Below are 25,646 nucleotides of genomic sequence, written 5' to 3'. Positions count from 1 at the left end.
GACCCGGAGAGGGGAGGGAGGCGGGGAGGTCGGCGAGGAGGAGGATGCGGTAGGGCGAGACGGTCTGGACCAGCCGGGGCTCGTTTGGAGGGGGAGATAAGAGCGAGCCCGGGGATGTGGCGGTGACGGAATTGACAACGCATCGGGACAGGCTGAATGCGCAAAACGAAGGAGGGAGCCGGGAGTGGAGGGTCACGCCCAGGCTGCGGTCTTTTGAGACGGGGCACGGGGTGGACGTGCCGTCTACGGGGATGTGAAATGGCGGGGGAGGGCTTGGGCGGGAAGATGAGTTCGGTTTTGGACGAGTTGAGCTTTGGTGCCCAGGGGGAGGGCGTAGGAGGGAAGGCCAGTCAAGAAGAGACCCCCTAAAGGCAGCAGGAAAGGCGAGGTCGCAGAGAGGGGGAGTTGTGGATTTGGGAGCGGGTAGATGAGCTCCCCGAGGCCTCAGTGGGCCCAGGACTGACCCTTAATGGGACCCCGCGGTTAGGAGGTGGGAGGCAGAGGAGGAGCCCGCGAAGGAGACGGTGAATGAGCGGCCAGAGAGCCAGGAGGAGAACCGGCAGAGGACGGCGCCGGCGAAGCCGAGGCGGGAGGAGGTTTCCAAGGAGAAGTCGGCGGCCGACGGCGGCCGGGGCAGCGGAGAGGTCAAGAGAATCGGGTTGGAGTAGAGGCCGCGAATTCGGCAGAGAGGTCGCCTCGGCCCGCCTGTGGGGTCGACTGGGAGCCGGGGCCCCTGTTGGAGCCCCAGCTCGGGCAGTTCATTTCTCTGGATCTCAGTTATCTCACCTGTAATAATAATAATAATAATGAAGGTGGTACTGTGTGCCAAGCACTGGGGGTGATACAAGGTGATCAGCTTGTCCCACGTGGGGCTCACAGTCTTCACCCCCATTTTACAGAAGAGGGAACCGAGTCACGGAGAAGTGAAGCGACTTGCCCAGAGTCACACAGCTAAGTGGCGGGGGCGGGATTAGAACCCTTGACCTCTGACTCCCAAGCCCGGGCTCTTTCCGCCGAACCACCCCGCTGTAAAATGGGACAGCGACGGCAGCCTCGTGACGGTTGTTGAACGGTCGGGAACAGCCCCAAGTAACGTCCTTCTGGTCTGGGGTTGGGGACGGGGGGCGGGAATGGGGCTGTTGGCAGAGGGTAATCTCCTAAATGCTTAGTACAGTGCTCTGCACAGAGTCGGTGCCCCCAGAATACTGTCGATTGCTTGCGGGACGATTAGAAGTTCAGCTCCTTCCCCTGATGGATACCAACCCCCTCAACGCGCCCCCGCCAAACAAACACAACCCCAGGTTTCGGCTTACTTTTGTGGCCGGTTGAATCGGATAGGTTTGTCGAAGTTCAGATGGTGATTGTATGTATGTGGGATGCTCTGCACGTAATAAGCGCTCAGTAAAAACTATTAACGAATGGATGAATGTTTTAGTACCCAGGTGTTTGGAAAGAGGTTGCGGCCGGCTGCCTCTCCCCCTAAAGACGTCCACGTCCCCGACGGGGCCGCAGCCGGACCTCTGCCATTTCAATAGTATTTATTTATTGAGCGCTTACTATGTGCAGAGCACTGTACTAAGCGCTTGGGATGAACAAGTCGGCAACAGATAGAGACGGTCCCTGCCGTCTGACGGGCTCACGGTCTAATCGGGGGAGACGGACAGACGAGAACAATGGCGATAAACAGAGTCGAGGGGAAGAACATCTCGTAAAAACAATGGCGACTAAATAGAATCGAGGCGATGTACATTTCATTAACAAAATAAATAGGGTAATGAAAATATATACAGTTGAGCGGACGAGTACAGTTCCCACCCTTCTGCGTGGGGAGGTAGAGGGAGGGCCGCCGGGCCGAGGCGGGTGCCGTGGGGGCCTCCGTGCCCACCAACGTCTCTCTTTCTCCTCCCGCAGGGGTCCGGGTTGGTCCTCGGCAGCGGAGAGGTCAAGAGCCGCGCGGTGGTCAAGTACTCGGCCGCCCCGGCCCGGGCCGCCTTCGCCCAGCTCGAAGAGAAAACGGACCTGAAGCTGCCGCCCGCCAACTGGTTACGGGAAAGCGCCAAGCTGGGCCCTGCCGGGACCACCATCCTTGGCACCGGCAAGAAGAGCAAACCGTTCTCCAGGTAACCGCCAGCGCCGTCTGGGCCGGCTGCTTCCCGCCTCCCGAGCGGGCAGAGGGCTTTTTCGGCCCTAATAATAATGGTATTTTTTCAGCGCTTACTGTGTGCCAGGCACCGGTGCGAAAGAGGGTTAAACGGGAGCCGGACGTTTAACTTGTCCCGAAGCCCCCGGCCCCCAGGCTCGGCCCCCCCGCCGGTGACCTCGCCGACTCCTTTTCGCTAAGTGAGAAATGGCAGAATTCGTGTTCCCAAAGGTGGTTTGTCGGCGGGGAGCGAAGTTGGGAGTAGGACGCGGAGGGCTACCGTTTGGGCCGGCGGACTCGGTGGTGGGCAGTGGCTCATCTTGGGTCCCGCGGGTCCGCATTTCCCCGGAGGCAGCGCGGTTCCACTCCGACTCTCCATCCGGCAGCCCGACTGGCTCCTCTCCATCGCCGAATCCCAGAGATTCTCCTTTCCTGCTGCCGCAGACGTGAGAGGGCTTTCTCCATCTTCCGGCCAGTTCGCCGTCTCCTCACTTCTGGGGCTGGTGCCTTGGAGGATCGGGCGTTCAGCTGGATGGGGGGGGGGTCACCTACAGGCGTCCGCCTGCGAGGGCCGATTGTCAGAGCTCGGGACGCTCTAAGTCGAGGACTGCCTGGGCGCCGTCGATACCCCTGATTGATTGATTGATTGATTGATTGATTGGAGGATGAAGCGCCTAACAGATCTATCCAGAGATAGGTCTTGAGCCCTAGTATGAGCAGTTCTAGTCTGGATCGTCCACATTCACTTTCACTTTCGATCCAGCGCCGTCTTGGGTGTCGGTCCCAGTGCTTGTCATCACTTCAAGCAAGAAGAGTTGACGGAGAGTATCATCATCATCATCACCAGTGGTATTTATGGAGCACTGTACTGAGCGTTTGGGGGACCAGTCGATTATTTTTGTTGAGTGCTTACTGTATGCAGATCACTCTATTAAGCGCTTGGGAGAGTACAGTATAGCAGTAGACACGTTCCCTGCCCATGACGAGCTTACAGTCTAGAGGCGGGGAGGCAGACGTTAATATAAATTAATAAACGACAGGTACGGACACGAGTGCTGTGGAACTGGGAGGGGGGTCGAATAAAGGGAGCAATTCAAGGTGATGCAGAAGGAAATGGGAGAAGAGGAAAGGAGGGCTTCGTCGGGGAAGGCCTGTTGGAGGAGACGGGCCTTCCGTAAGGCTCCGCAGAGGGGGAGGCTCATTGTGTGTTGGATTTGAGGAGGGAGGGTGTTCCGGGCCTGACCGGGGGTCGCCGGCGAGATAGACGAGATGGAGTCACAGCGAGAAGTTTAGCGTTAGAGGAGCAAAGTGTGCGGGCTGAGTCACGGTCGGAAGGAAGTGAGGTAGGAGGCAAGGTGGTGGACGGCTTTAAAGTCAGTGGTGAGGAGTTTTTGTTTGATGCGGAGATGGTTGGGCAGCCCCTGGAGTTTTTTTTCGAGGAGTGGGGAGTCACATCCTGAAAGTTTGTATGATGATAAGTACATCAAAGAGACCCACTTCCTGCCCACGCGGCGTGATGAGACCGTCAGTCGCTCACATTTATTGAGAGCTTTCTGCGTGCAGAGCACTGTGCTGAGCGCTTGGGAGGGTCCAATGAAACAGACTTGGTGAGCATGACAACAGGTCACCGGTAGGAGAAAGTCGTGGTTTGTGTGCAGAAGCGCTGAGGGGATGTCGGAGCTCTGCCGCCCCCGGACCCTCCGGGCCCGCGCCCCTCTGTTCTTCCCCTGAACTGGCCAGGGGTCCGGTGTCCACGGCGCGCTAGCCGCGCTCTCTTCCCCAAGGCGGTTAGCCATTGCCCGGGGAGGGCGGTCGGGTCACCCCCACAGAGACAGGAGGTGAGTTTAAGGTCGGAGGGATGACATTTCCAAGCCGAGTCTGGGGTGTCTGAGCCCGCCGGCCAGGGAGAGGGAACTCTGGGAGCGGGCATTCGGAAGCCGGACGGGCCCCGGTGGTGGTCCTTCTCGGCCTGCTCTTCCTCGGCCCCGTCAGTCCTCCGCAGCCTCGAGGGTGACACGGGTCAAATCTAACCGCCGACGGTATTGGTTGAGCGCTGTCTGTGTGCAGAGCACCGATCTAAGCGCTCGGGAGAGTCCTCTACGACAGAATGGGTAGACGAGTCCCCCGCCCGCACGAGCGGAAACACTCTTCCGCCCCGGAGTCGCTCCGCCCAAAGCTGGGATCGCGGGGAAACGCGTGGCGATGGGAGCGTTCTCTTTCAGAGCCCACGTTGTGACTCTTGGCCCCGTTTTGTTTCTCTTCTTTTCCCCTCCCCTCCAGTTTCGGTATGGCCTACGACTTCATCGACTCCGTTGGGAACGACGTGGATGTCGTGTCCGATTCCGAGGTACGTAGATTTCCTCGCCTGTCCGTGAGGCTCCCCTCGGCGGCCGAGGGTTTTACGGGGCGATGAATCGCCCGCCGGCGGTGCCTGTCGAACCCCTACTGAGCCCTCGATTCATTCAATAGTATTTATTGAGCGCTTACTACGTGCAGAGCACTGTACTAAGCTCTTGGAATGGATAATTCGGCAATAGAGAGAGACCATCCCTGCCCGACGACGGGCCTGCCGAATTGTACATTCCAAGCGCTTAGTAAGGTGCTGTGCACATAGTAAGCGCTCAATAAATACAATCGAATGAATGAATAAACGGGGGACCTCGATGGGGTCCAGCAGAAACCAGGCACATTCCCTGCCCTCAAGCAGCCTACCATCTCACAGGGCAGACGGAGGGGCGGAACTGACGATCCGGAGATAGGGTGAGGAGGGGAGAGAATGGGGATACGAGAATGAAAAGCAGCGTGGTTTAGCGTAAAGAGCCCGGGCTTGGGATTCAGAGGTCATGGGTTCTAATCCCGGCTCCGCCGCTTGTCAGCTGTGTGACCTTGGGCAAGTCACTTCACTTCTCTGGGCCTCAATTCCCTCATCTGTAAAGTGGGGATGAAGACTGTGAGCCCCCTGTGGGACAGCCTCATTACCTTGCATCTACCCCAGTGATTAGAAGAGTGCTTGACCCAATAATAATAATAATAATAATTATGGTATTTGTTAAGCGCTTACTATGTGCTGAGCAATGTACTAAGCGCTGGGGAAGGTACAGAGTAATCAGATTGTCCCAAGTGGGGCTCACATTTTTTTAATCCCCATAGTAAGCGCTTAACAAATAGCAGCACTATTATTATTATTAAATAGCGGGAAATAGTTGTACTTTATCAGAATAAGCCACGTCAACCTCTGGAGGCAGAGAAGCACTGAGGAGAGGAATGAGGTGGGGGCCGCTGCGGTATGGCGGATCGATCTGGGAAGGCTTCCAGAAGGAGGAGGTGGGCTTTGGAGGAGGCGAGAGCTGAGGTGCGCAGCATGGTGTGGTGGATGGCGTGGCGGGTAGAGCACAGGCCCGGGAGTCAGAAAGTCATGGGTTCTAATCCCAACTCCGCCACTTGTCTGCTGTGTGACCCTGGGCCAGTCCCTTCACGTCTCTGGGCCTCAGTTCCCTCATCTGGACCCTTGTCCAACCCGATGTGCTCGTAGCCACGCCAGCCTGGCACGTAGTAAGCGCTTAACGAACACCATCATTGTTATTATTAATTATCATCCGGGGGGAGGAAGCCGCAGGCCTGAGTTGGGGGGTGGGGACTGAGACGGGAGAGGTGAGAACGAGGTACAAGTAGAAAGCGGGTGGCCGTGGGAAGAAACCGAGCATGTGAGCTGGAGAACGGGGTCAGAGGGGGTGAGGAAAAAGAGCCGACGTGTGACGTGAGCAGAACTGTGCCGGCCTTGAATTCGCCCATATTGGTGATGGTATTTGCTAAGAACTTATTTTGTGTCAAGCCGTGCACTAAGCGCTGAGGCAGATACAGACCAATCAGGGTGCACAGAGTCCCTGACCCACGTGGGGCTCCCACTCTTAGTGGGAGGGAGAGGAGGTATTCGAATCCCCATTTTAGAGAAGAGCGAGCGGAGGCAAAGAGAAGTGAAGGGACTCTCCCAAGGTAACATGGCAGGCAAGTGGAAGAGGCAGGATTCAAATCCAGGTCTCTCGACTCCCAGGGCCACGCTCTTACCGCTGGGCCGCACTGCTTCCCGTGTGTGTCTGTGACCACAGAGCCCAATGTGAGCCTTACAGTCCCTATCATGTGTGACGTGCGCGCACACGCATGTGCAAACACGCGTGCACACCCCCATCCCCCACCTCTCTGGCTTTCGCATAAAGCCCAGGACTGCGGTCCCAAGGTTCCAAAAAATCGATCAGGAAGCGCCAGTAGATTAAGGAATGTGATCCAGAGCACCTCAGGTGCTGTGTGTGGCCGAATAGGTGCCGATAAGAAAGGATTTAGAATGAGATTATCTTTCTCGTTTTGGCCGCACGTATATAGATCGTTATTTGGTTTTCAGCGTGTTAACTTTGACGAATTAGGCCAGAGGCTAGAGATCTGGCATTTGTCTGCTAAATAGGGCTGCCGTTATGTATTGCTGCCTGGAGATGGGCTTTCGTCACTCTATTCAGGTCAGTCGGATTACTTCGGAGGTTGAGGAGGGAGAGGAGGGGCGGGGGGAGAATTTAAGCCAAGGTGAAGGCGGCGGCTTGGTGTCTTAGTGGGAGAGCGGCTTGGCCGTGTCAAGAAGTAGTTCTCTCTGGCCCACTAGCTGCTTTCGGGTGAAAGGACCCTTCACTCTTTTAATCCTGGTGCTTGTTAAGTGCTTAATAATAATGATAATAGAAGTGGCATTTAAGCGCTTACTATGTACCGAACACTCTTCTAAGCGCTGGGGTAGGTACTAGGTTATCAGGTTGTCCCATGTGGGACTCACAGCCTTAATCTCCATTTTACAGATGAGGGAACCGAGGCCCAGAGTAGCGAAGTGACTTGCCCAGAGTCACAGAGCTGATAAGTGGCGGAGCCGGGATCGGAACCCACGACCGCTGACTCCCAAGCCCGGGCTCCTTCCACCGAGCCCCGCCGCTGCTGTACGTGCCGAGCACCGTCCTGAGCGCTAGGGCAGATGCAGGTTAATTAGGTGGGGCACAGTCGTCGCCCCACACGGGGCTCACGGTCTAAGTAGGAGGAGAACTGAGGCACAGAGAAGTGAAGTGACTTATCCCAGGTCCCACAGCAGAGTAGAACCCGATCCTCCTACTCCCCGGCCCGGTCCCTTTCTGCTAAACGTCGCCGCTCCTCAGACCCGTCATTTTTGGGTCGGTCACCACCCGTTCCCTTTCGGCGCCCCAAGCCGGCCGGAGGAGGAGCCCGGTGGGCCCGATAGCGGCCGTTGACGGGTTGGCTGATTGATCGGCTGATTGGTTTGGTCGCCCTCCCTTTCCCGCTCTTTCTACAAGAACATAAAAAAGCTCCTGAAGATCCCGTACAGCAAGTCTCACGTCAGCATGGCCGTCCATCGCGTGGGCAGGACGCTGCTCCTCGACGAGCTCGACATCCAGGAGCTCTTCATGAGGTCGTCGCAGGTGGGCCGTCCTCCCGGGCCGGCGGGCGGGGGGCCCCTGGGCTCCGGCACGGGCACCGCCCGGCCCTCCCCGCTCAAACCGGGACTTTGCACGCTTCCCCCGGGGAGGAGAGGCCGGGGGCTGACCGTCTGACCCCCGGGCCGTTTGCTCTCTGCCTCTCGGGGGGTGGCCCCGGAACGGGGAAGGCGTCCGTCGTTAAACCGGGCCGGGGAGCGGCTTGGCTCGCCCGTGCGGGCGTGCGTGTCGGCGCGCGGGCGTACCCGTCGGGAGGAGGGTGCGGGTTTTGCCGGTCGGGGGGAGCCGGGAGGCGTGACTCCTCCCTCCTCCCGTTGATGCCGTCCATCTGCCGGCCCCAGACGGGGGACTGGACCTGGCTGAAGGAGTTTTACCAGAGACTCATCGACCAGAAGTGGCAGAGGAAGAAGAAGAGCAAAGAGCACTGGTATCAGAAGGCCATTCTCTCCAAGTTCTTGTATTACAGGTATTTGCATCGGGTAACTGAGCAGGTCTTTGGAGGTGGCTTCCCCCCCTCAACTTCCCCTGTCTGTGAAAGAGATATGGGGAAAGGAAGTGGAAGAGGCTTCTGGAAATGGGCTGTGTGACATATTTACCGTGTGGTGTGTGTTCACGAGGTGTTGCATTCCTAAAGAGCAAAGCGTGCGGGGTGACGTGGAGGAAGCCTCGTAACGACGGTCGTGATGACACTTTAAGGGCTTCCCGTGACCCAAGCACTGGGGTGAAGCCAAGGATGCTCGGGGTTCGCCGCCTGAGGGAGAGGGGGTTGGGGCTCTTCTCGCCCATTTTTCAGATGAGGGAACGGAGGCCCAGAGAGGCTCGGTGACTCGCTCGCGCTCTCCCGGCGGGCCGGCCGCGGAGGCGGGGCTGGAGGCCGGGTCCGCCCAGGGCGGGCCGCCGGGCCGGCCCTCGGGCCGCGGGGCTCAGGGCTGTCCTTCCCATCTCTTTGGCAGCATTAACGGGGACGGAGCAGCCCAGCAGGTCCCCGCGGCGGGCTCGGAGCCGGGGGCCTCTCCCGGCCCGGGCCAGGGGGGCCACCCCGAGGGAGCGTCGTGGCCAGCCCCCTTTGAATTGCCGTCCTCCGTTCCCGAGGACCCGAGCTCTTCGAATCAGGTAAGGACCCGAAAGGAGGGGGCCGTCCTCAACCGACTGCGGGACTCCCCTCTCCCTTCACCCCAGCATCGGGCACCCCTCCTCGAGTCCCCCCCCCCCCCAACTTTTGCTTCCGGCATCGGGCCCGATCCGGGCACAGAGCGGAGAGTGGGTGCCTCCTCCCCTTCCCACTCCCAGCATTCAGTCAGTTGTATTTATTGAGCGTTTAGCATGTCCCGAGTGCCTGGGAGAGTACAATAGAACGGACCCATTCCCTACCCACCATGAGCTTCTAGCCTAGAGGGGAGTTTCCGGCCCCAGGCTGAGCGGAGAGCGGGTCCCCCTCTCCCTGCTCGGCTCCCGACGTGGTGCCCGGCCCAGAATGTGGCCCCGGGGGCTGCAGGGCCTGGTGCCCCGGCAACGTGCCCGGCAGTGGCCTCGTCGCCCTAGGAGCGGGGCTAAGAGAGAAGAGCGTTTCCGCCCGTAACATTTGTCCGTCCGGCTCTTTGAGGTGTCCTGGTGCCATTTCCTCCGTCCGGGGCAGGCCGAGAGCCCGGGGCCGTGCCGACCGGGGTTGGGGCACGGGCTCCTCGGGGCCCGTGAAATGTTTCCTAAAATTATCATCTGCCACAAACCGCTTCCCCTGCTTAGATTCAGGCCTGCAGGGCGAGCGCTTAGTACAGTGCTCTGCACGCAATAGGCTCTCAGTAAACACCATTGACTGTAGACCGGTGGTGTCTATTCTGTAGCAATGTGGACGTAAATGCCGAGGGGCTGAGGGGGATGGTGAATAAAGGGTGCAGATCCAAGCTCAAGGGTGTTGCAGAAGGGACTGGGAGAAGAGGAAAGGAGGGCGTAGCCGGGGAACGGCCTCTTGGAGGGGAGAGGGATCGTCCGTTGGATATGATGAGGCAAGAGCGTTCCAGGCTGGGGGTAGGACACGGGAGAGGTCGGCGGCCAGACGAGATCAAAATCCACTGAGTAGTGTGGCATTAGAGGAGCGAAAGGTGCGGGCGCGCTGGTAGTAGGAGAGCAGCGAGGTGAGGTAGGACAGGGCGAGGGGATTGGAGGCTCTAAAATCAACGGTGAGGAGTTTCTGTCTGATGCAGAGGTGGGTGCGCAGCTACTGGAGGGTCTTGAGGAGTGGGGAAACACGGAGGGTTTTGTAGAAAAATGATCCGGGCAGCAGAGTGAAGCGTGGATCGGCACAGGGAGAGACGGGGCACGGAGGTCAGCAAGATGGTTGATGCAGCAGTCATGAACTCTCCCAAGCACTTAGTACAGTACTCTGCACACAGTAGGCGCTCAGTAAATTCCATTGATGATGATGATGACTGGACCAACCCTCAGGCACTGTTTCCTCCTCCCTCTCCCCATCAGGTTGACTTGCCTCTTTTATTTTTTCTGAATTAAGATGGTATTTGTTAAGCACTTATTATGTGCCCTGCATTGTACTAAGCACTGGGGTAAATATAAAATAATGAGTTTAAACGTAATCCCTGTCCTACACGGGGCTCCCAGCTTTAATCCCCATTTTAAAGATGAGGGAACTGAGCCACAGACAAGTAAAGTGACTTGCCCAGGGTTGCACAGCAGATAAGTGGTCAAGCCAGGATCAGAACCCAGATCCTCTGACTCACAGGCCCGTGCTCATTCCACTGCTTCTTGCACTCTTAAGTGCCTCTTGCACTCAAGTGGAGGAATTTATAGCAGAGTGCAGCGATGTTTGTGTTTTTGTTCTTATTTTGCTTCCCTTTTCCTCTGAGACTTTTTGTTGACATTTAATTTGGCTCATTCTGGCTTGAGTAATCATTTTAATTATGGTATTTGTTAAGCCCTTACTGTGGTCTAAGTGCTGGGGTAGATCCAAGATAATCAAGTTGGACACAGTCCCCGTCCCCTATTGGGGTCAGAGGAGGGCGTGGTTAAGATACGGGAGACGTGAGCGTGTTTGAAAGTAGTCGGGGAAGGAGCCATCGGAAAGGGAACGGTTGAAAATGGCAGTCAGAGAGGGAAGAAGGGAGGGGGCAAATGTTTTGATTAAGACTGCGAGCCCCACTGTGGGACAGGGACCGCGACGGACCTGACCTTGTATCCACCCCAGTGCTCAGAACGGTGCCTGGCACGTAATAAACGTTTAACAAATACCGTAGCTCTTATTATGTTGATATGGTGAAGAGGGGTGGGGTCAGAAGCACTGGTGGCAGAGGAGGCAGGCGACCCCATCGAGTTACTGCCGGGGAGGATCGGAGAGTCGAGGAGGGTGGGACCGGAGAGGAGGAGGGGAGATTCTAGGGAGACCGCGCTTGGTGGTGTCAATTTTATCAATAAAGTACATAGCAAGGTCACTGAGACAAGAGACGGGGGTGGTGGGAGGATGAGGTTTGAGGAGGGAGTTGCCTGAAACAGCTGCTGTGGGCGGTGGGCAATGGAGTCCATAGGATAGTAGAAGCAGCGTGGCTCAGTGGAAAGGGCACGGGCTTTGGAGTCAGAGGTCATGAGTTCAAATCCCAGCTCTGCCACTTGTCAGCTGTGTGACCGAGGGCGAGTCACTTCACTTCTCTGTGCCTCAGTTACCTCATCTGTAAAATGAGGATTAAGACTGTGAGCCCCACGTGGGACATCCTGATTCCCCTGTGTCTACCCCAGCGCTTAGAACAGTGCTCGGCACATAGTAAGCGCTTAACAAATACCAACATTATTATTATTATTATTATTAAGTATTGTTGCCGGGGAGAGGGCAGAGTTAAAGCAGGTGAGGATGAGGTTGAGGTGGATGGGTTCAGCCTGATATCTGGATTTCCGCCGGTTGCGCTCCGCTGCTCGAGCGCAGGACTGGAGAAAAGGGACTGTGGAAGTGGTCCAGGACTGTGGGTTTGTGTATAATTAGATCGACGGGAGCAGGGAGTTGAGATCGGTGAAGAAGGAGGTTTTGGGGGTGTAGATACGTGCATCAAGAGAAGGCAGGTCGGGTATGGAGACCAGATGGGGCAGGGTGACTTGAGAAAATGGGAAGAGGTCGAGATATCGGGGGGCCTCTGAGGGGGGAAATAGGACAGGTTTGCAGGGAGGGAATCTGTAGGAGAGAAAGCAGGTGAGGAGGTTGTGGGGTTTCATATTGTAATCGGAGCTGCAGTTGAAGAGACTGCAAGGAAGTAAATTAGAGCAGAGAGTTAAAGCCACAAACTAAGATTTACACCAGAAAAAACTCCTAAATAATAGCAGTGGTATTTCTTAAGCGCTTACTGTGTGCCAAGCACTGTACTAGGCACTAGGGTTAGGTATACAGTAATCTGGTCAGACACATCCCTACACGATTCGGGACTCACTTTCGAAGGAGGAATGAGAACAAAGTAGCAAATCCCCATTTTACATAGGAGGAAACCGAGATCTGAGAAGCGGTGTCACCCAGCAGTCAAGTGTCAGAACTGAGATTAGCATTCAGGTCTTTTCGATTCGCAGGCCTGGGCTTTTCCCACTAGACCACCTTGTTTTTCAGAACGTCTGTTGAGCCCCCACTTCCCTTGCCTACCTTCCCCTCAGCGTGATTCGAGGATGTGGCCCTCTGGGTGGCACCTGTTCGTCCCCGCGCCCGCGGGGGGCGAGGGCTGTGACGACGAGCCTCCTCGCTCGGTCGGCGTCCAGAGGGGGTCGGGGTGAAGCTCTTTCTCCGTCCTGCCAGAGCAACTCGGGGTGGGGACGGGGGCAGGGGCCTGGCTCTGCCAAGGGTCCCCGGTTACCGTGCGCAGGTGGTCAGGGGTCGGCACCAGCACCTCCTGGGAAACGCCGCCCTCCTGCCCTCCTCCGCCCCTCCCTGGGGCGCCAGCTCGAGGACCTCTCGCATATCGTGAACACAGACACGTACGCACTTGCCCTTCCCCACCAATGCCTGACCCTAATCTAGCCCCGCCCGGTGCCCTCTGTGGCATCGGAGCCGAAGTCCAGTCCCCGGTCGGTCAGGGACCTTTGGGAGGCCCACGTGACTGGGTCCCCCGCACGGAGCGTTTTCTGACATCTGCGGCTCAAAAGCAGAGGATGCTCGGTGTCATCGTCTGTGGTGTTTATGGAGCACTTCCTGTGTGCAGAGCACGATACGACAGAGTTGGCGGATCCCGGCCCTGCCACTTGTCAGCTGTGTGACCTTGGGCAAGGCACTTCTCTGTGCCTCAGTGACCTCATCTGTAAAATGGGGATGAAGTCCGTGAGCCCCACGGGGGACGACCTGATCACCTTGTATCTCCCCCAGCGCTTAGTACAGTGCTCGGCACATCGTAAGCGCTTAACAGATACCAACGTTATTATTATTATTATGCATTGCCTGCTCGTAATGAACTTATAGCTGATTCCTGTGGGAGCTTTGGTATGCTGATCTTTCTGGTTTGGGAAGGGGGAAGGTCATCGGGTGACTTGTTCATGATCTCGTTTTTAAATTCACTTGATTCAAGGGACTTAAAAATGACTTTGTGCGGAATATCCTGTGGACCTTTGAAGATATTCACATGTTGGTAGGGTCCAACATGCCCATTTTTGGAGGGGGAAGGTATCCCGCCGTCAGCCTACGTCTCAGGTAAACGAAACCCCTTCCCGTTCCCTCTGACTGAACTCGGTCCCGGGGCCGCTCCTCGGCGGGGCGCGGGTTCTCGTCGTGACGGTGAAGCGGCGGGCCGTGGCGACTTGGGCGCATCCCCCCCCCCACCGCTGCCCGGTCCAGCCTCCCGGAGGCAACCGTCCGCAGGCCTCGCGAGGCGGGCCCTCGGGGTTCCCCGAGGCTCACCTGCCAACCGTGTGAAAATCCGTCTCGTTCGGCCCTTTCCTCAAATCTCGGGCCACCCCGAGCGCTGGGGTGGTGTCGGTGGGTTTTCTCTCTGCTCTGTGGGGTGATAGCGGGAGGAGATGTGTGCATCAATCATTAGAGACTCCGCTTGCCCAGGAGAGCTTGGATCTGTCCCAGCGTTTACTATAGTGCCGGGCACATAGTAAGCGCTTAACAGATAACTTTAAAAAAAAAAAGAGAGAGCTGCATGCCTGGGGACATAGGGGATGCTCTCAGTCACGGTCTATCCCCTGAAGGAGGGGAGGGGGACTCAATTTGGTGAAGCTTGGCGAGGGAGAGAGAGAAGGGGAGCATTCTCTAGGGGAGGAGAGAGTTGATAGTGAGGGGCGGCAAGAGAGAGACATGGTGAGGAGAAGTGAAGATCCTGAGCTGAGCAGCTTCAGGGAGAGGGGAGAAGATAGGAGGAGCCAGCGGGAACCGGCCCACGCGGAGCGAGACGGGCAGTGATGGAAGGAGTGGGAGTTTCTCGCAACAAGAAATAGGGAGCCGTTGGGAACGTTTAAGGAGTGGAACGACTCGTATCGATTAGACCGTGAGCCCGTCGCTGGGCAGGGATGGTCTGTATCTGCTGCCGAACTGTCCATTCCAAGCACTTAGTACGGTGCTCTGCACCTAGTAAGCGCTCAGTAAATACGATCGGATAGTAGTGATAGTCCGTATTAAGCGCTTACCGCGGGCTAAGCCCGAGGACAGAATGTACAGGTGGGCTTTTCACAAGGTACGGGCACCCAGTCTAAGAAAGACACGGCTGCTGCTGACCAAGCCGACTGGGAGGGACAGACGAGCCTCGTCCCGAGGACAGGGGAGTTGGTTCTAGCGCTAGTGGCTCGCCCGGCCCCAGTCCGCTCCGGTCCCTACCCGGCCTGTCCGGATGCCACGAGGCGGTAAGGAGGCCAGGGAGGTAGCGGGTGGCGAAGGGCACTTGAGGGCGTCGGCCGTGCAAGACCGCCGGCGGCTGAAGCTCCCGCGTCTCTGGGCCGGAGCGCCGGGCCCCGCCGGGCGGTGGCCTTGTTGGCCACCGGGCTCTTGGCGGCCATCTTTCTGGGGGCACGCCGGGCCCGTCCACCTGTCGGAACGGTCCGGCCCAGGGGGTCCTTCGGACGGACGCCTTCTCCGCCCGTGGCACGGCCCCGGCTGGGAGGGCCGGGCCCGGAGCCCCTTCTCCCGACTCCCAGAGCCGGGATCTCGCCCCTGGGCGGTGGCTGGCCCGTGTGTGAGCCGAGAGGAAGAGGGATGAGAATCGGGAGAAGGGGAACTTGTACTGGAGGGGTGGAAGGGCGTGTCGGGGCTTGCGAGGATGGAGTACAAAGAGGAGGAGGGAGGGATCCACTCTCAGTCTGGGTGGCAGGTGTGTGAGGAGTCGGGGGTGAGTGATCGCCCGGTTGTGGTGAGGGCGTTGGGAAGGGGAGGAGTTCAGCTGGGAACACGTGGCATTCCTGGGCCCTTATATCATCAAGTGCCTGGAGAGGAGAAACCGGTCAATATACCGTGGCTTCCAACCCCGGATAGCGACGGCATCGGTCGATCCGTCCGACTGATATGCCGCGGATCCGGAGCCCGATCGGTCCATCGGCGGTATCTGCTGAGAGCTTACTGTGTGCAGAGCACTGTACTAAACACTCGGGAGGGTACAGTATCACAGTGGGAAGACACGTTCCCCGCCCACGCCGAGGCTGCCTCCTAGCTGGGGAGGTGGACGTTAAAATAAATTACGGATAACGATGATAATTGCAGTATTTAAGTGTGCCGGGTACCGTACTTAGCGCTGGAGTGGACACAGTCCCTTCCCGCAAGGGGATCCCAAGCTCGATCCCCATTTTCCAGATGAGGTAACTGAGGCCCGGAGAAGTGAAGTGACCTGCCCGAGGTCACACAGCGGACGCGTGACGGAGCCGGGAGCAGAACCCGTGACCACCTGACTCCCGGGCCCGTGTTCTGTCCGCCGTGGATGTGGACATAAGCGCTGGGGGGCCGAATAGGGGAGTGACTAAAGGGCGCGTACCGAAGTGACACCGAAAGGAGAGAGAGTTGGGAAGTAAATGAGGGCTTGGTCGGGGAAGGCGTCTCGGAGGTGATGGCGAGAGAGCAGGGGCAAGGTGACCGAGTGCCTTAAAGCCGACGGTAAGGAATTTCTGATGCGGAGGTGATGGGCAGCCACTGGAGGTTCTCGAGGAGTGGGGAAGCGTGGATCGAACGGTTTTGTAGAAAGATGAGCCGGGCAACAGAGCGAAGTCCGGAGCGGAGAGAGACAGGAGGCAGGGAGGTCAGCTAGGGGGTCGCTGCGGTGACCAGAGCCGGGGTAGGATCGGCGTCCGGCTAACGGCGGCCCGTTTCCTTTCCAGGGATAACAACAAACCGATCAACGTGCTCACCGGGATCGACTACTGGTTGGACAACTTGATATGCAACGTGCCCGAGCTCGTCATGTGTTTCCACGTCAACGGAATCGTGCAGGTGAGATGGGGCCGGCGGGGCCGGCGGGCACACCACGGCCACCCTGTTCCCCCGGGGGCCGGTCTGACCGGGCCCCGGCACGGTGCCGCTCCCCCACCCCCGCCCCCTCAACTCTCATCAGTCGGTGGGCTGGACTGCCGGCGCCCAACGCCTGTAGGGTCGGTATTTTCTTTTCCTGGCCCGACCTCGATCAGTCGGGTGTTTATTTGGGAGCGTCTGCCGTGGGGACGGCACGGTACTGAGTGTTAGAGTACAATAGGGTTAAAGTAGGCACGATCCCTGTCGTCAAGGAGCTTACTCTCTCCCAGTGGCTGATCGGTGTTGCCCATCCACCTCCACATCAAACAAAAACTCCTCACCAGTGGCCTCAAAACACTCGCTCTCCTTGCCCCCTCCTACCTCAACTCGCTACTCTCCTTCTGGGACCCAGCCCGCGCATTTCGCTCTTCTAATGCTAAATGTGCCTCCATCTCCTCTATCTCCCCCACCGACCCTTCGCCCGTGTCCCGCCTCTGGTCTGGAACGCCCTCCCTCCTCAAATCCGACAGACAGTGACTCTCCCCCCTTCAAAAGCCTTATCGAAGGCCTCCACGAGGCCTTTTCTGACTGTTTTTCCCCATTTTTCCCCATCTCCCACTCCCTTCCGCTTCGCTCTGACTCGTTCCCTTTGTTCTTCCCCAGCCCCGCGACACTCATGCCCCCGTCTGTCATTTATTTTATATTAACGTCTCTCTCCCTCTCTAGACCGTAAGCTCGTTGTGGGGAGGGAAGGTGCCTGTTCATTGTTATACACTACTCCTCCGAATGCTTAGTGCGGTGCTATGCGCACAGTAAGCGCTCCTTAAATAGAACTGAATGATCAGGAAGACCAGGTCAGATGGCAAAATCTCCCCGACTCTGAGAGACCGATCGATCTGGGTGTCCTGCTTGCGGAGTCGTGGCTGGGTGGGCCGTGCGCACGGGTGGGTGTTTTAGAGGAGTCTAGCCGGGCCGCGCCTCACTCTGCAAGCGGTGGCGGCCCCGGGGCCCGGACCCTGTGGATCACAAAGCGACGGAGGGCACGAGGGCCCGACTGCCGTGTGTCGCGCCCGCCACCCCCCTTCCCCGCTCCCACCCCCCAACTGTCCCTGCCTTATTTGGCTACCGGTTAAAAAGAAAAGTCTGGCCACACAGGCCTCGTCAGGGAAGGGAATTGAGGAGTCGGGGAGTGAGGACGGGAGGTGGGAGGAGACAGAGCGGGAGATGGCACCTTCCTGCGCTGCTCCCGCCTCCCTCGTGGCTGGGAAGGAGCAGTGGCCGAGCGTCTCCTGGGGGCCGAGCGCCGTGCCCAGCCTCCGGGACGGTTCCCCGGAGGCCTCGAGACAACGCTCCCTGCCCACGGGGGGCTTGTGGTCCGACGGGGGAGACGGATCTGGGAGCCTCAGTCGGGCCCGTGACACCCGAGGGCCGAACTCGGTCATCGGCGTGGGCGTTCGGGGTGGGGGCGGCGGCGTGGGGGCCGCTCCCTGGGGGCTCGAGGGGCATCGTCCCGAGGGCGTGCCGGTGCCGGGGACCCGTCGGCGACTCGCCGCTCCGACGCGTCCTTCCAGAAATACGAGATGATCAAGACGGAAGAGATCCCCAATTTGGAGAACTCCAACTTCTCAACGAAAGTCATCAAGGACATCGCCCAGAACATCCTGTCTTTCCTCAAGTCCAACTGCACCAAGGAAGGACACACCTACTGGCTGTTCAAAGGTCAGCGCCCCCCGGGGCGGGGCGGGCCGGGCCGGGCCGGGCGAGGGACCGGCCCGGCCGCTCGGACGGCTCACCCGCCCATCCGGGCCCCGGGGGCCGGGCTGCGGTGCCCCGGGGGTCTTTTTTCCTTCCAGCGAGCGGCAGTGACATCGTCAAGCTGTACGACCTCACCACCCTGTGCGAGGAGACCGAAGACAAATACCAGAACCCGTTCACCATGCCCGTGGCAATTCTGTTGTACAAGTAAGCGCCGAGGGGAGAAGGCGCTGGAAACGGATTCGGGGCTCGGGAACCCCGCCGCTTACCGGCTGCGTGTCCTGGGCCAAGTCGCTCGACTTCCCCGGGCCTCGGTCCTCTCGCCCGAGAAATGGGGATTCGGGTCCTGACTCGCCCCCCTACTTCACGAAGACTGTGCCTGACCTGACTGTTTTCTCTGTCCCCCAGCTCTAAGCACAGCGCCTGGCACTTAGTAAGCGTTCAGCGTACAGCACTTGACTCTCCGATCCAGCCAAGCGAGCTGGCTCTAGGTGTAGAGTAGCAAAGGGTGAAAAACAGCGTGGCCTAGCGTATAGAGCTCGGGCCCGGGAGTCAGGGGGACCTGGGTTCTAATCCCGGCTCAGGCGCTTGTCTCTTGCGTGACCTAGGGCAGGTCACCTCACTTAGGCGCCTCAGTTCCCCCATCTGCAAAGCGGGACAGGGATTGTGTACAACTCGATTGTCTCGTACCTAGACCGGCACTTAGTATAGTGCCTGGCACGTAGTAGGCTCTTAACAAGGACCAGTAAAAATCATTTTATTTTTTTTTTAAGCAGCAAGGGGTCAGGGACCCCTGGGGGAGCCAGGGGTGCGAGCCATCCCGGCAGACTCTCCGCCTGTCAGTTGGGTCCCGGAGACCAAAGCTGCGCTCGAGAGCACGAGACCGCTGCAGACCGCTGCCCGAGAGCACACGGACCTCTTCTGGGGGGGGCCGGTCGGTCGGTTGTATTTATTGAGCACTTACTGTGTGCAGAGCACTGTACTTAGTGCTTGGGGGAGCACAGTAGAGCAATAAACAGACCCATTCCTTGCCAACAAGGAGCTTCCAAACTAGAGGGGAAGACAGACATTAATATAAAGAAATAAATGACGGATGTGGACGTAGGTTCCGTGGGGCTGGAAGGGGGGCGGGTGGGCCGTCGGCCGGGGAGGGGAGGGGGCGGCCAGGGAAACACTCCAGGGGGCCGCTCGGAGCGGACCGGCGCCGCAGAAATCCCGAAAAGCAGCAGACCAGTGGAGGTGGCCGAGGACGCCGGGGCTCCCGGGCGACTTCCTGCCGGTCGGCGGAGGTCACGGGGTAATAATAACGTTGATATTTGTTAAGCGCTTACTGCGTGCAGAGCACTGTTCTAAGCGCTGGAGTAGATACAGGGTCATCAGGTCGTCCCACGTGAGGCTCACACTTAATCCCCATTTTACAGACGAGGTCACTGAGGCGCAGAGAAGTGAAGTGACGTGCCCACGGTCACACAGCTGCCAGGGTCTAGTAGGAGGGGGAATAGGTATCGAATCCCTATTTTGCAGGTGAGGGAACCGAGGCCCAGGGAAGCGCAGTGACCTTCCCGAGGTCGCCCAGAGAAGCGCAGTGACTTTCCTGAGGTCACCCAGCGGGCGGGCGATGGAGCCAGGATCAGAAGCCAGGTCTTCTGGCTCCCAGGCCCGGGTTTTCCCCACTAGCCGTGCTGCGTCCCGTTGCCCTCGGGACCTCAGGGAGAGCACAGCGGGCAGGGGCAGAGGGCACGAGTGGTGCCGTGCAAACCTCCGGCGTCGGCATCGCTTCCCGCGGGCGAGTCCTGGGTCCTGAACCTTCGCGGCCGGACCGGAACCCGTCCGCCATTCACCCCGGGCCACCCCGTCACGTCGTTGGGAGCACCAGGAGCGAGGCGGTGATGGTGTGGCCCCCTTGCCGGTGGAGGGGTGACCTTCAAGGGTGGAGCGAAGTGGTTTATTTAAAAAAAAAATCATCATCGTCATTCACTCTTCTTGTCTTAGGGTTGCCTGCAACATGATGATGAAGAAAAACCAAAATAAGAAACACTACGGAACGATCAGAACGCTGCTCCTTAATTGTGTCAAGCTACTGGACAAGGGCAGGCATCCGCAAGTAAACCTGACATTAGAATTCACTCTCCCGCTACGCGCGCCTCGCGGGTCGCCTTCGGCCAGGAGACCTCATTGGTTCTGACTGGGGAAATCGCGCGCGTGCGTGCGTGTGTGTGTGTGTGTGTGAGAGACAGACGCGCTTGAAGAAGAGCTTTGGGGGGCCGGAGTTCTAGCCCAGACGCCGTCCGGGCCACGGTCCCGCGGCCCCTTGGGAACCGCGCATCCTTCCTCCCCCTCCAGATCATCGCTTCGGCGAATTTCATGCTGTCCGAGCTCTTCCAGCTGGACGAGCCCAAAAAGGAAGAGAATTCTCCCTTAAACGAGAACTCGGACGAGAGCTACAGCGAGGACGAGGAGGAGCCGCCGGACAGCGACGAGAACGGCCCCGGCCGCGCGGGCCCCGATCGGCCGGACGACAGTAAAGCGGTGGCCGTCATCGAGTCCGTCGGGGAGCTGTCGGTCCCCGAGAAGTACAAGTCCATCCACCAGATCAGAGTAAGCTCGTTCTCGCCCGCCCCGGCCCGGAAGTCCGAGTCGGTCAGGCCGTCCTACTTACTGAGCGCTCGCTGTGTGCCGAGCACCGTACCGAGTGCTTGGGAGGGGACGGTAGAACCCACAGTGGCCACAGTGGCCCTGCCCACCGCGAGCTTATTCGTTTTGTATTTACTGAGCGCTTACTATGTGCGGAGCACTGTACTAAGCGCTTGGGAATGTACCGTTCGGCAACAGATAGAGACGATCCCCGCCCAGCGACGGGCTCACAGTCTAAACAGGGATCACTGACAACGAAAGAAAAGAAAACAGTCTGGCGTCAATAATAATAATAATGATGATGTGTTAAGCGCTTACTATATGCCACGCATTGTTCTAAGCGCTGGCGGGGATACAAGATGATCAGGTTGTCCCACGTGGGGCTCACAGTTTTAATCCCCATTTTACAGATGAGGGAACTGAGACACAGAGAAGTGAAGTGACTTGCCCAGAGGCACCCAGCTGACAAGTGGCAGAACCGGGATTAGAACCCATGACCTCTGCCTCCCAAGCCCGGGCTCTTTCCACTGAACCACGCTGCTTCTCGACAGCATCGAGATAAATAGAATCATAGCTCTATGCACATCATTAGCCAAATAGAGAAATAGATAATATACAGAAATGTGCACAAGTGCCGTGGGGAGGGGAAGGGAGCTTACAGTCTAGAGGGGACAGTAACCCAGACAAACTCTTTTACTTTCCAAGCGCTCAGCACAGTGCTCTGCAGGCAGTAAGCGCTTAGTAAATACAACTGAAAGAACGAAGGAACCCAGAAGAGCTGGGTTCTCATCCCGGCCCCGCCCCCCCGACGGACCGCGGGTCAGTCGCTTCGCTTCTCCACGCCTCAGTTTCCTCGGTTGCAAAATGCGGGGATCCGTTCTCCCTCCGCCTTAGGCCGTGAGCCCCAGGAGGGGCAGGAGCGGCCAGACCAGACCCCAGGAGGCATCTGCCTCCGCTCTGGCCTCGCGTAGAGAAGCGGCGCCAGTCGGTGGGTAAAGCCCGGGCCCGAGAGGTTAGAGGCCCCGGGATCTCGTCCCGGCTCCGCCACCCGTCCGCTGAGCGACCTCGGGCAGATCAGCTCACTGCCCGGGGCCTCGGCTTCCTCGGCTGTGAAACGGGGATTCAGTCCTACTCCCTTCTCCTGAGAGCGTGAGCCCCGTGGGGGACGGGGCCTGCGTCCAACCTGATGACCTCCTGTCTACCCCAGCGCTCAGAACAGGGCTTGTCACATGTGCCGATGCCAGAAAAGAAGAGAATGCCCCAGGGAAGCAGCGAGACTCAAGGGAAAGAGCCCGGGGTTAAGTCAGAGGTCGTGGGTTCTAATCCCGGCTCCGCCACCTGTCAGCTGGGTGACTTTAGGCAAGTCACTTCGCTTCTCTCTGCCTCAGTTCCCTCATCTGTCAAATGGGGATGGAGACTGTGAGCCCCGCTGTGGGACGAGCTGATGACCTTGTATCTATCCCGGCGCTTAGAACGGTGCTCGGCACATAGTAAGCGCTTAACGGATACCAACATTATTGTTATAAAAGACAAGACCGGAATATGGCCGAGCCTGAGGGCCGCCCCTCCGGGGGGCCGGCTTTAATTCTCCCCCACGGAGTTCCCCCAGGCCCCGAGCAGAGCACGTGACCCGCAGTGAGCGCTCAGCCGGCAGCACCCCTCTCCCCGCAGGGGAATCCTCTCCAGCGCACCGCTGCTGGGCTTTCGGGACGTGACCCAGGTGACGGAGAATGCCGGAGCCCTGCCTCCCCGGGAGAGAGCGGGGACGGGAGGGGAAGGAGAGGACGGGGGGGACGGCAACACGGGACTCCAGGAATTCCGGATTGAAGTCCAGTTCGGAATACCGCTCGAAACGGCGAGTTCTTAGACCGTTGTAGCCGGCAGCGTTGACTGTTGGAATAGCTGATCCATTATTCATTCGTTCATTCGTTCAATAGTATTCACTGAGCGCTTACTATGTGCAGAGCACTGGACTAAGCGCTTGGAACGAACAAGGCGGCAACAGCTAGAGTCCCTGCCGTTTGACGGGCTCACGGTCTGATCGGGGGAGACGGACGGACGAGAACGATGGCAGTAAATAGAGTCGAGGGGAAGAACGTCTCGTAAAAACGATGGCGACTAAATAGAATCGAGATGATTCTCTTTAGTCAAGATAATCCAGATGATTATCATCATCAGCGTTGTGGTTAAATTATATTTCGGTGCTTACTGTGTGTCAAACACAGTTCTGAGAGCACCGTTTTGGGTTTTTTTGTTATTTGTTAAGCACTTACTACATGCAGAGCACTGTTCTGAGCGCTGGGGGAGATACAGGGTGATCGGGTTGTCCCACGTGAGGCTCACGGTGTTTATCCCCATTTTCCAGACGAGGTCACTGAGGCACAGAGGAGTGAAGTGACTTGCCCGCGGTCACACAGCCGACAGGTGGCAGAGGCGGGATTCGAACCCATGACCTCTGACTCCCACGCCCGGGCTCTCTCCACTGAGCCCCGCTGCTTCTAAGCTCTGCGGTAGATAGCAGCTCACCAGGTTGGACACGTGGGGCTCACAGCCTCAGTCCCCAGCCTGCAGGTGAGGGAACTGAGGCCTAGAGAAGTGACTTGCCCCAGGTCACGCAGCCAACAAATGGCGGAGCCGGGATTAGAACCCAGGTCCTTCCGACCCCCGGGCCTGGGCTCTTTCCATTAGGCCACGGGGCCTCTTCTCTTCTTTCCAAAGTGCGTGGTAATGGATTAATTCGTCGCTATTACAGGTGATTAAATAGCACTGCCTCTCTACCGGCTCGGTACCCACATCGGGCACGGAGGATTTCCCGTTCCGAAGGGTTGCGGTTCCTCTTGCCGTCGGCTTGATTGAGCAGCGGGGAGACGTTTTCCCAGTCGAGGCGCGTGCCGGAGCTCTGCTCGTACAGGGTTAAGAGGAGAGAGTGAGGAGGGAGTCGGAAGGGGGAACGCAAACGGCAGTAAGGAAAGAGTGGTCTGTACTGAGCGTTGGGGAAGAAGAAAACAAACAAGAGAAGCGGTGTCGTCCAAAAAATAGAGCGTGGGCCTGGGAGTCAGAAGGACCTGGTTTGTTATCTGCGGTATTTGTTAAGCACTTCCTGTGTGCCGGGCACCGTACTAAGCGTCGGGGTGTTCACAAGCTAATCTGGTCGGACCCGGTCCCTGTCCCACGTGGGGCTCACGGTCTTAATCCCCGTTTTACAGATGAGGGAACAGAGGCCCAGAGAAGCGAGGTGTCTTGCCCAAGGTCACGCAGCCGACCAGCGGCGGAGCCGGGACTCTGTGCCAAGCACTGTTTTGAGCGCTGGGGTAGATGCAAGGTAATCAGGTTGTCCCCCGTGGGGCTCACGGTCTTCATCCCCGTTTTCCAGTTGAGGTAACTGAGGCCCAGAGAAGTGAGGCGGCTTGCCCCGGGTCGCCCAGCGGACCGGCGGCGGAGCCGGGATTAGAACCCGAGACCTCTGACTCCCGAGCCCGGGCTCTCTCCGCCGAGGCTCCGTCCACCGCTCCTCGCGGCCGGGCGCTCGCCGGCCGGGTCACTGACGGCGCCGGGACCTCTCTCGTTGCGCAGCCCAGTTGTGCGTTTCCAGTTTGCCACGACACGGAAGAGCGCTGCCGTCTGGTGCTCGGCTACGTCCTCGAGGTTGGTGCGCCCCGGCCCCGGGGGGGGGGGGGGCCCCCGAGACCCCTTCCCGCCCGCCCCGGCCCGGCGGAGGGGACGCCGTGGCCCATCGGGGGTCAGGTTCATGAGACCCCTTCCCAGCCGGGTCCGGTGGGGGCCGGGTTCGGGTTGTCCCACGGGATCCCGCCCGGCCGACGCGCCTTCCGACTGCACCTTTGGAGCGGCGGTTTTGTCTCCCGACCCCGTTCTGGCCCGAACCTGGGCGCGGTGGGCGGGCGGCGGGCTCGGCGGGCCCCCCGGCCGAAGCCGACCCGCGGTCCCGCTCTCTCCCTCGGAAGGGTTTGAAGTCTGTGGACGGCAGCGTCAAGAGGGAAAGCGACCTCCCGGCTGCGGACCCCAACACTCCGATCCCCTTGAAGTACGAAGACGAATCCGCCAGCGGCGGCCCTCAGACCCTGGAGAAACAGATGGCTTTGTTTTTAGACAAAAGTAAGCTCGCCCGGCGCGGCCCGGCCCTACCCCGGCTTCGCTCGGCGGCGGTTAAACCCGGCCCGCGAGGATCGTCGCGTGGGCTGGAAAGGAGGTCCCCTGGCACGGAACCCGGGGGGAGACGTCCGGCCGGGGCCGCCACCCTCGTCCCCCTCCTCGAGACAGGGACCGGGCCCTCGGGCCGTGGGCCGGGGCGACGGGGCGACGGCACGGAGCCCGGACCGCCGCGGCCGGCCGGCGGCCGGGGGCGGCCGGAGACCCGGGGAGGGGGAGGCGGGTCGGCCGTGGGTGCCGAGCGCCGTCGCGAGCGCTCGGAGAGGCGGCGGCCGCCCGCGGGGACCTTCCGGGGCCGGCGCCGAGGGCGCCCCAGGAGCTGATCGCTCTTGAGTAGCGAAGGTTTCGTGCGGGGGGGAAGTTGGAACCGTCCTGCCGGTCGGCTCGGAGGTTCGAGGCGATTCCCGGGAGAACGGCGGGGCTCCCTTGAGGGCGTCCCGGGTCCCCGGCCGGGCCCTCCTCCTCCAACGGGATCCACCTCTCCTTCTCGGATTCTAGTGGGCTCGCTGGAGGAGGGCAAACGCTCCAGCCAGTCGGGGATGATCCCGGGCTCCTGGCAGCATAAAATGAAGCTCCAGCTGATCTTGAAGTCGTCGAAGGCTTATTACGTCTTGTCGGATGCCGCCATGGGCCTTCAGAAGTACGGCCGAGCCCTGCGATACATCAAATTAGCTTTACAGAGTCACGGTGAGTTGCCGCGAGGTGTAAGGCACCCGCGTACTCGCGTACGCACGTGTCCGTCCTTGACGTGAGAAGACCCCCCCCCGGTAATATGATGATGATGATAGAAATCACAGTACCCGTAAAGCGCTCAGTGCGTGCCGAGCACCGTTCAACGGGCCGAGGTAGATACAGGTTGGACGCAGTCCCCGGCCCGCATGGGGTTCACGCTCGTAGGCTCCGCTGTACGGATGAGGTAACTGAGGCCCAGAGAAGTGAAGCGACTCAGCCAGGGTCGCATAATGTTAATAATAGTGTTGGTACTCGTTAAGCGCTTACTACGTGCCGAGCACCTAACAGACGCGGTCGAGTCGGGACTAGAGCCCCGGTTCTTCCGACCCCCCAGGCCCTC

General features: G+C 59.1%; 1 protein-coding gene across 2 annotated transcripts in view; it reads left to right on the top strand.

The window, feature by feature from the left end:
• The window catches only part of EDRF1 (erythroid differentiation regulatory factor 1), a 49,610-nt gene that overhangs the window by 3,903 nt on the left and 20,061 nt on the right, over positions 1-25,646 (top strand). For both annotated transcript variants that reach the window (XM_029060537.2, XM_029060538.2), the window contains exons 2-15: positions 1,912-2,120; positions 4,421-4,487; positions 7,480-7,605; positions 7,962-8,086; positions 8,574-8,733; positions 13,158-13,279; positions 15,889-16,000; positions 17,590-17,737; positions 17,872-17,980; positions 19,766-19,877; positions 20,117-20,371; positions 23,981-24,052; positions 24,370-24,520; positions 25,073-25,261. In XM_029060537.2, coding sequence (XP_028916370.1) covers positions 1,912-2,120; positions 4,421-4,487; positions 7,480-7,605; positions 7,962-8,086; positions 8,574-8,733; positions 13,158-13,279; positions 15,889-16,000; positions 17,590-17,737; positions 17,872-17,980; positions 19,766-19,877; positions 20,117-20,371; positions 23,981-24,052; positions 24,370-24,520; positions 25,073-25,261 — 1,957 coding nt within the window. The remainder of the gene's footprint in view (positions 1-1,911; positions 2,121-4,420; positions 4,488-7,479; positions 7,606-7,961; positions 8,087-8,573; positions 8,734-13,157; positions 13,280-15,888; positions 16,001-17,589; positions 17,738-17,871; positions 17,981-19,765; positions 19,878-20,116; positions 20,372-23,980; positions 24,053-24,369; positions 24,521-25,072; positions 25,262-25,646) is intronic.

The sequence above is a fragment of the Ornithorhynchus anatinus genome, chromosome 3, assembly GCF_004115215.2.
Source record: "Ornithorhynchus anatinus isolate Pmale09 chromosome 3, mOrnAna1.pri.v4, whole genome shotgun sequence".
Classification (NCBI taxonomy): Eukaryota; Metazoa; Chordata; class Mammalia; order Monotremata; family Ornithorhynchidae; genus Ornithorhynchus; species Ornithorhynchus anatinus.
The sequence above is the reverse complement of the archived record's forward strand: the minus strand, read 5'-3'. Positions and strand labels throughout refer to the sequence as shown.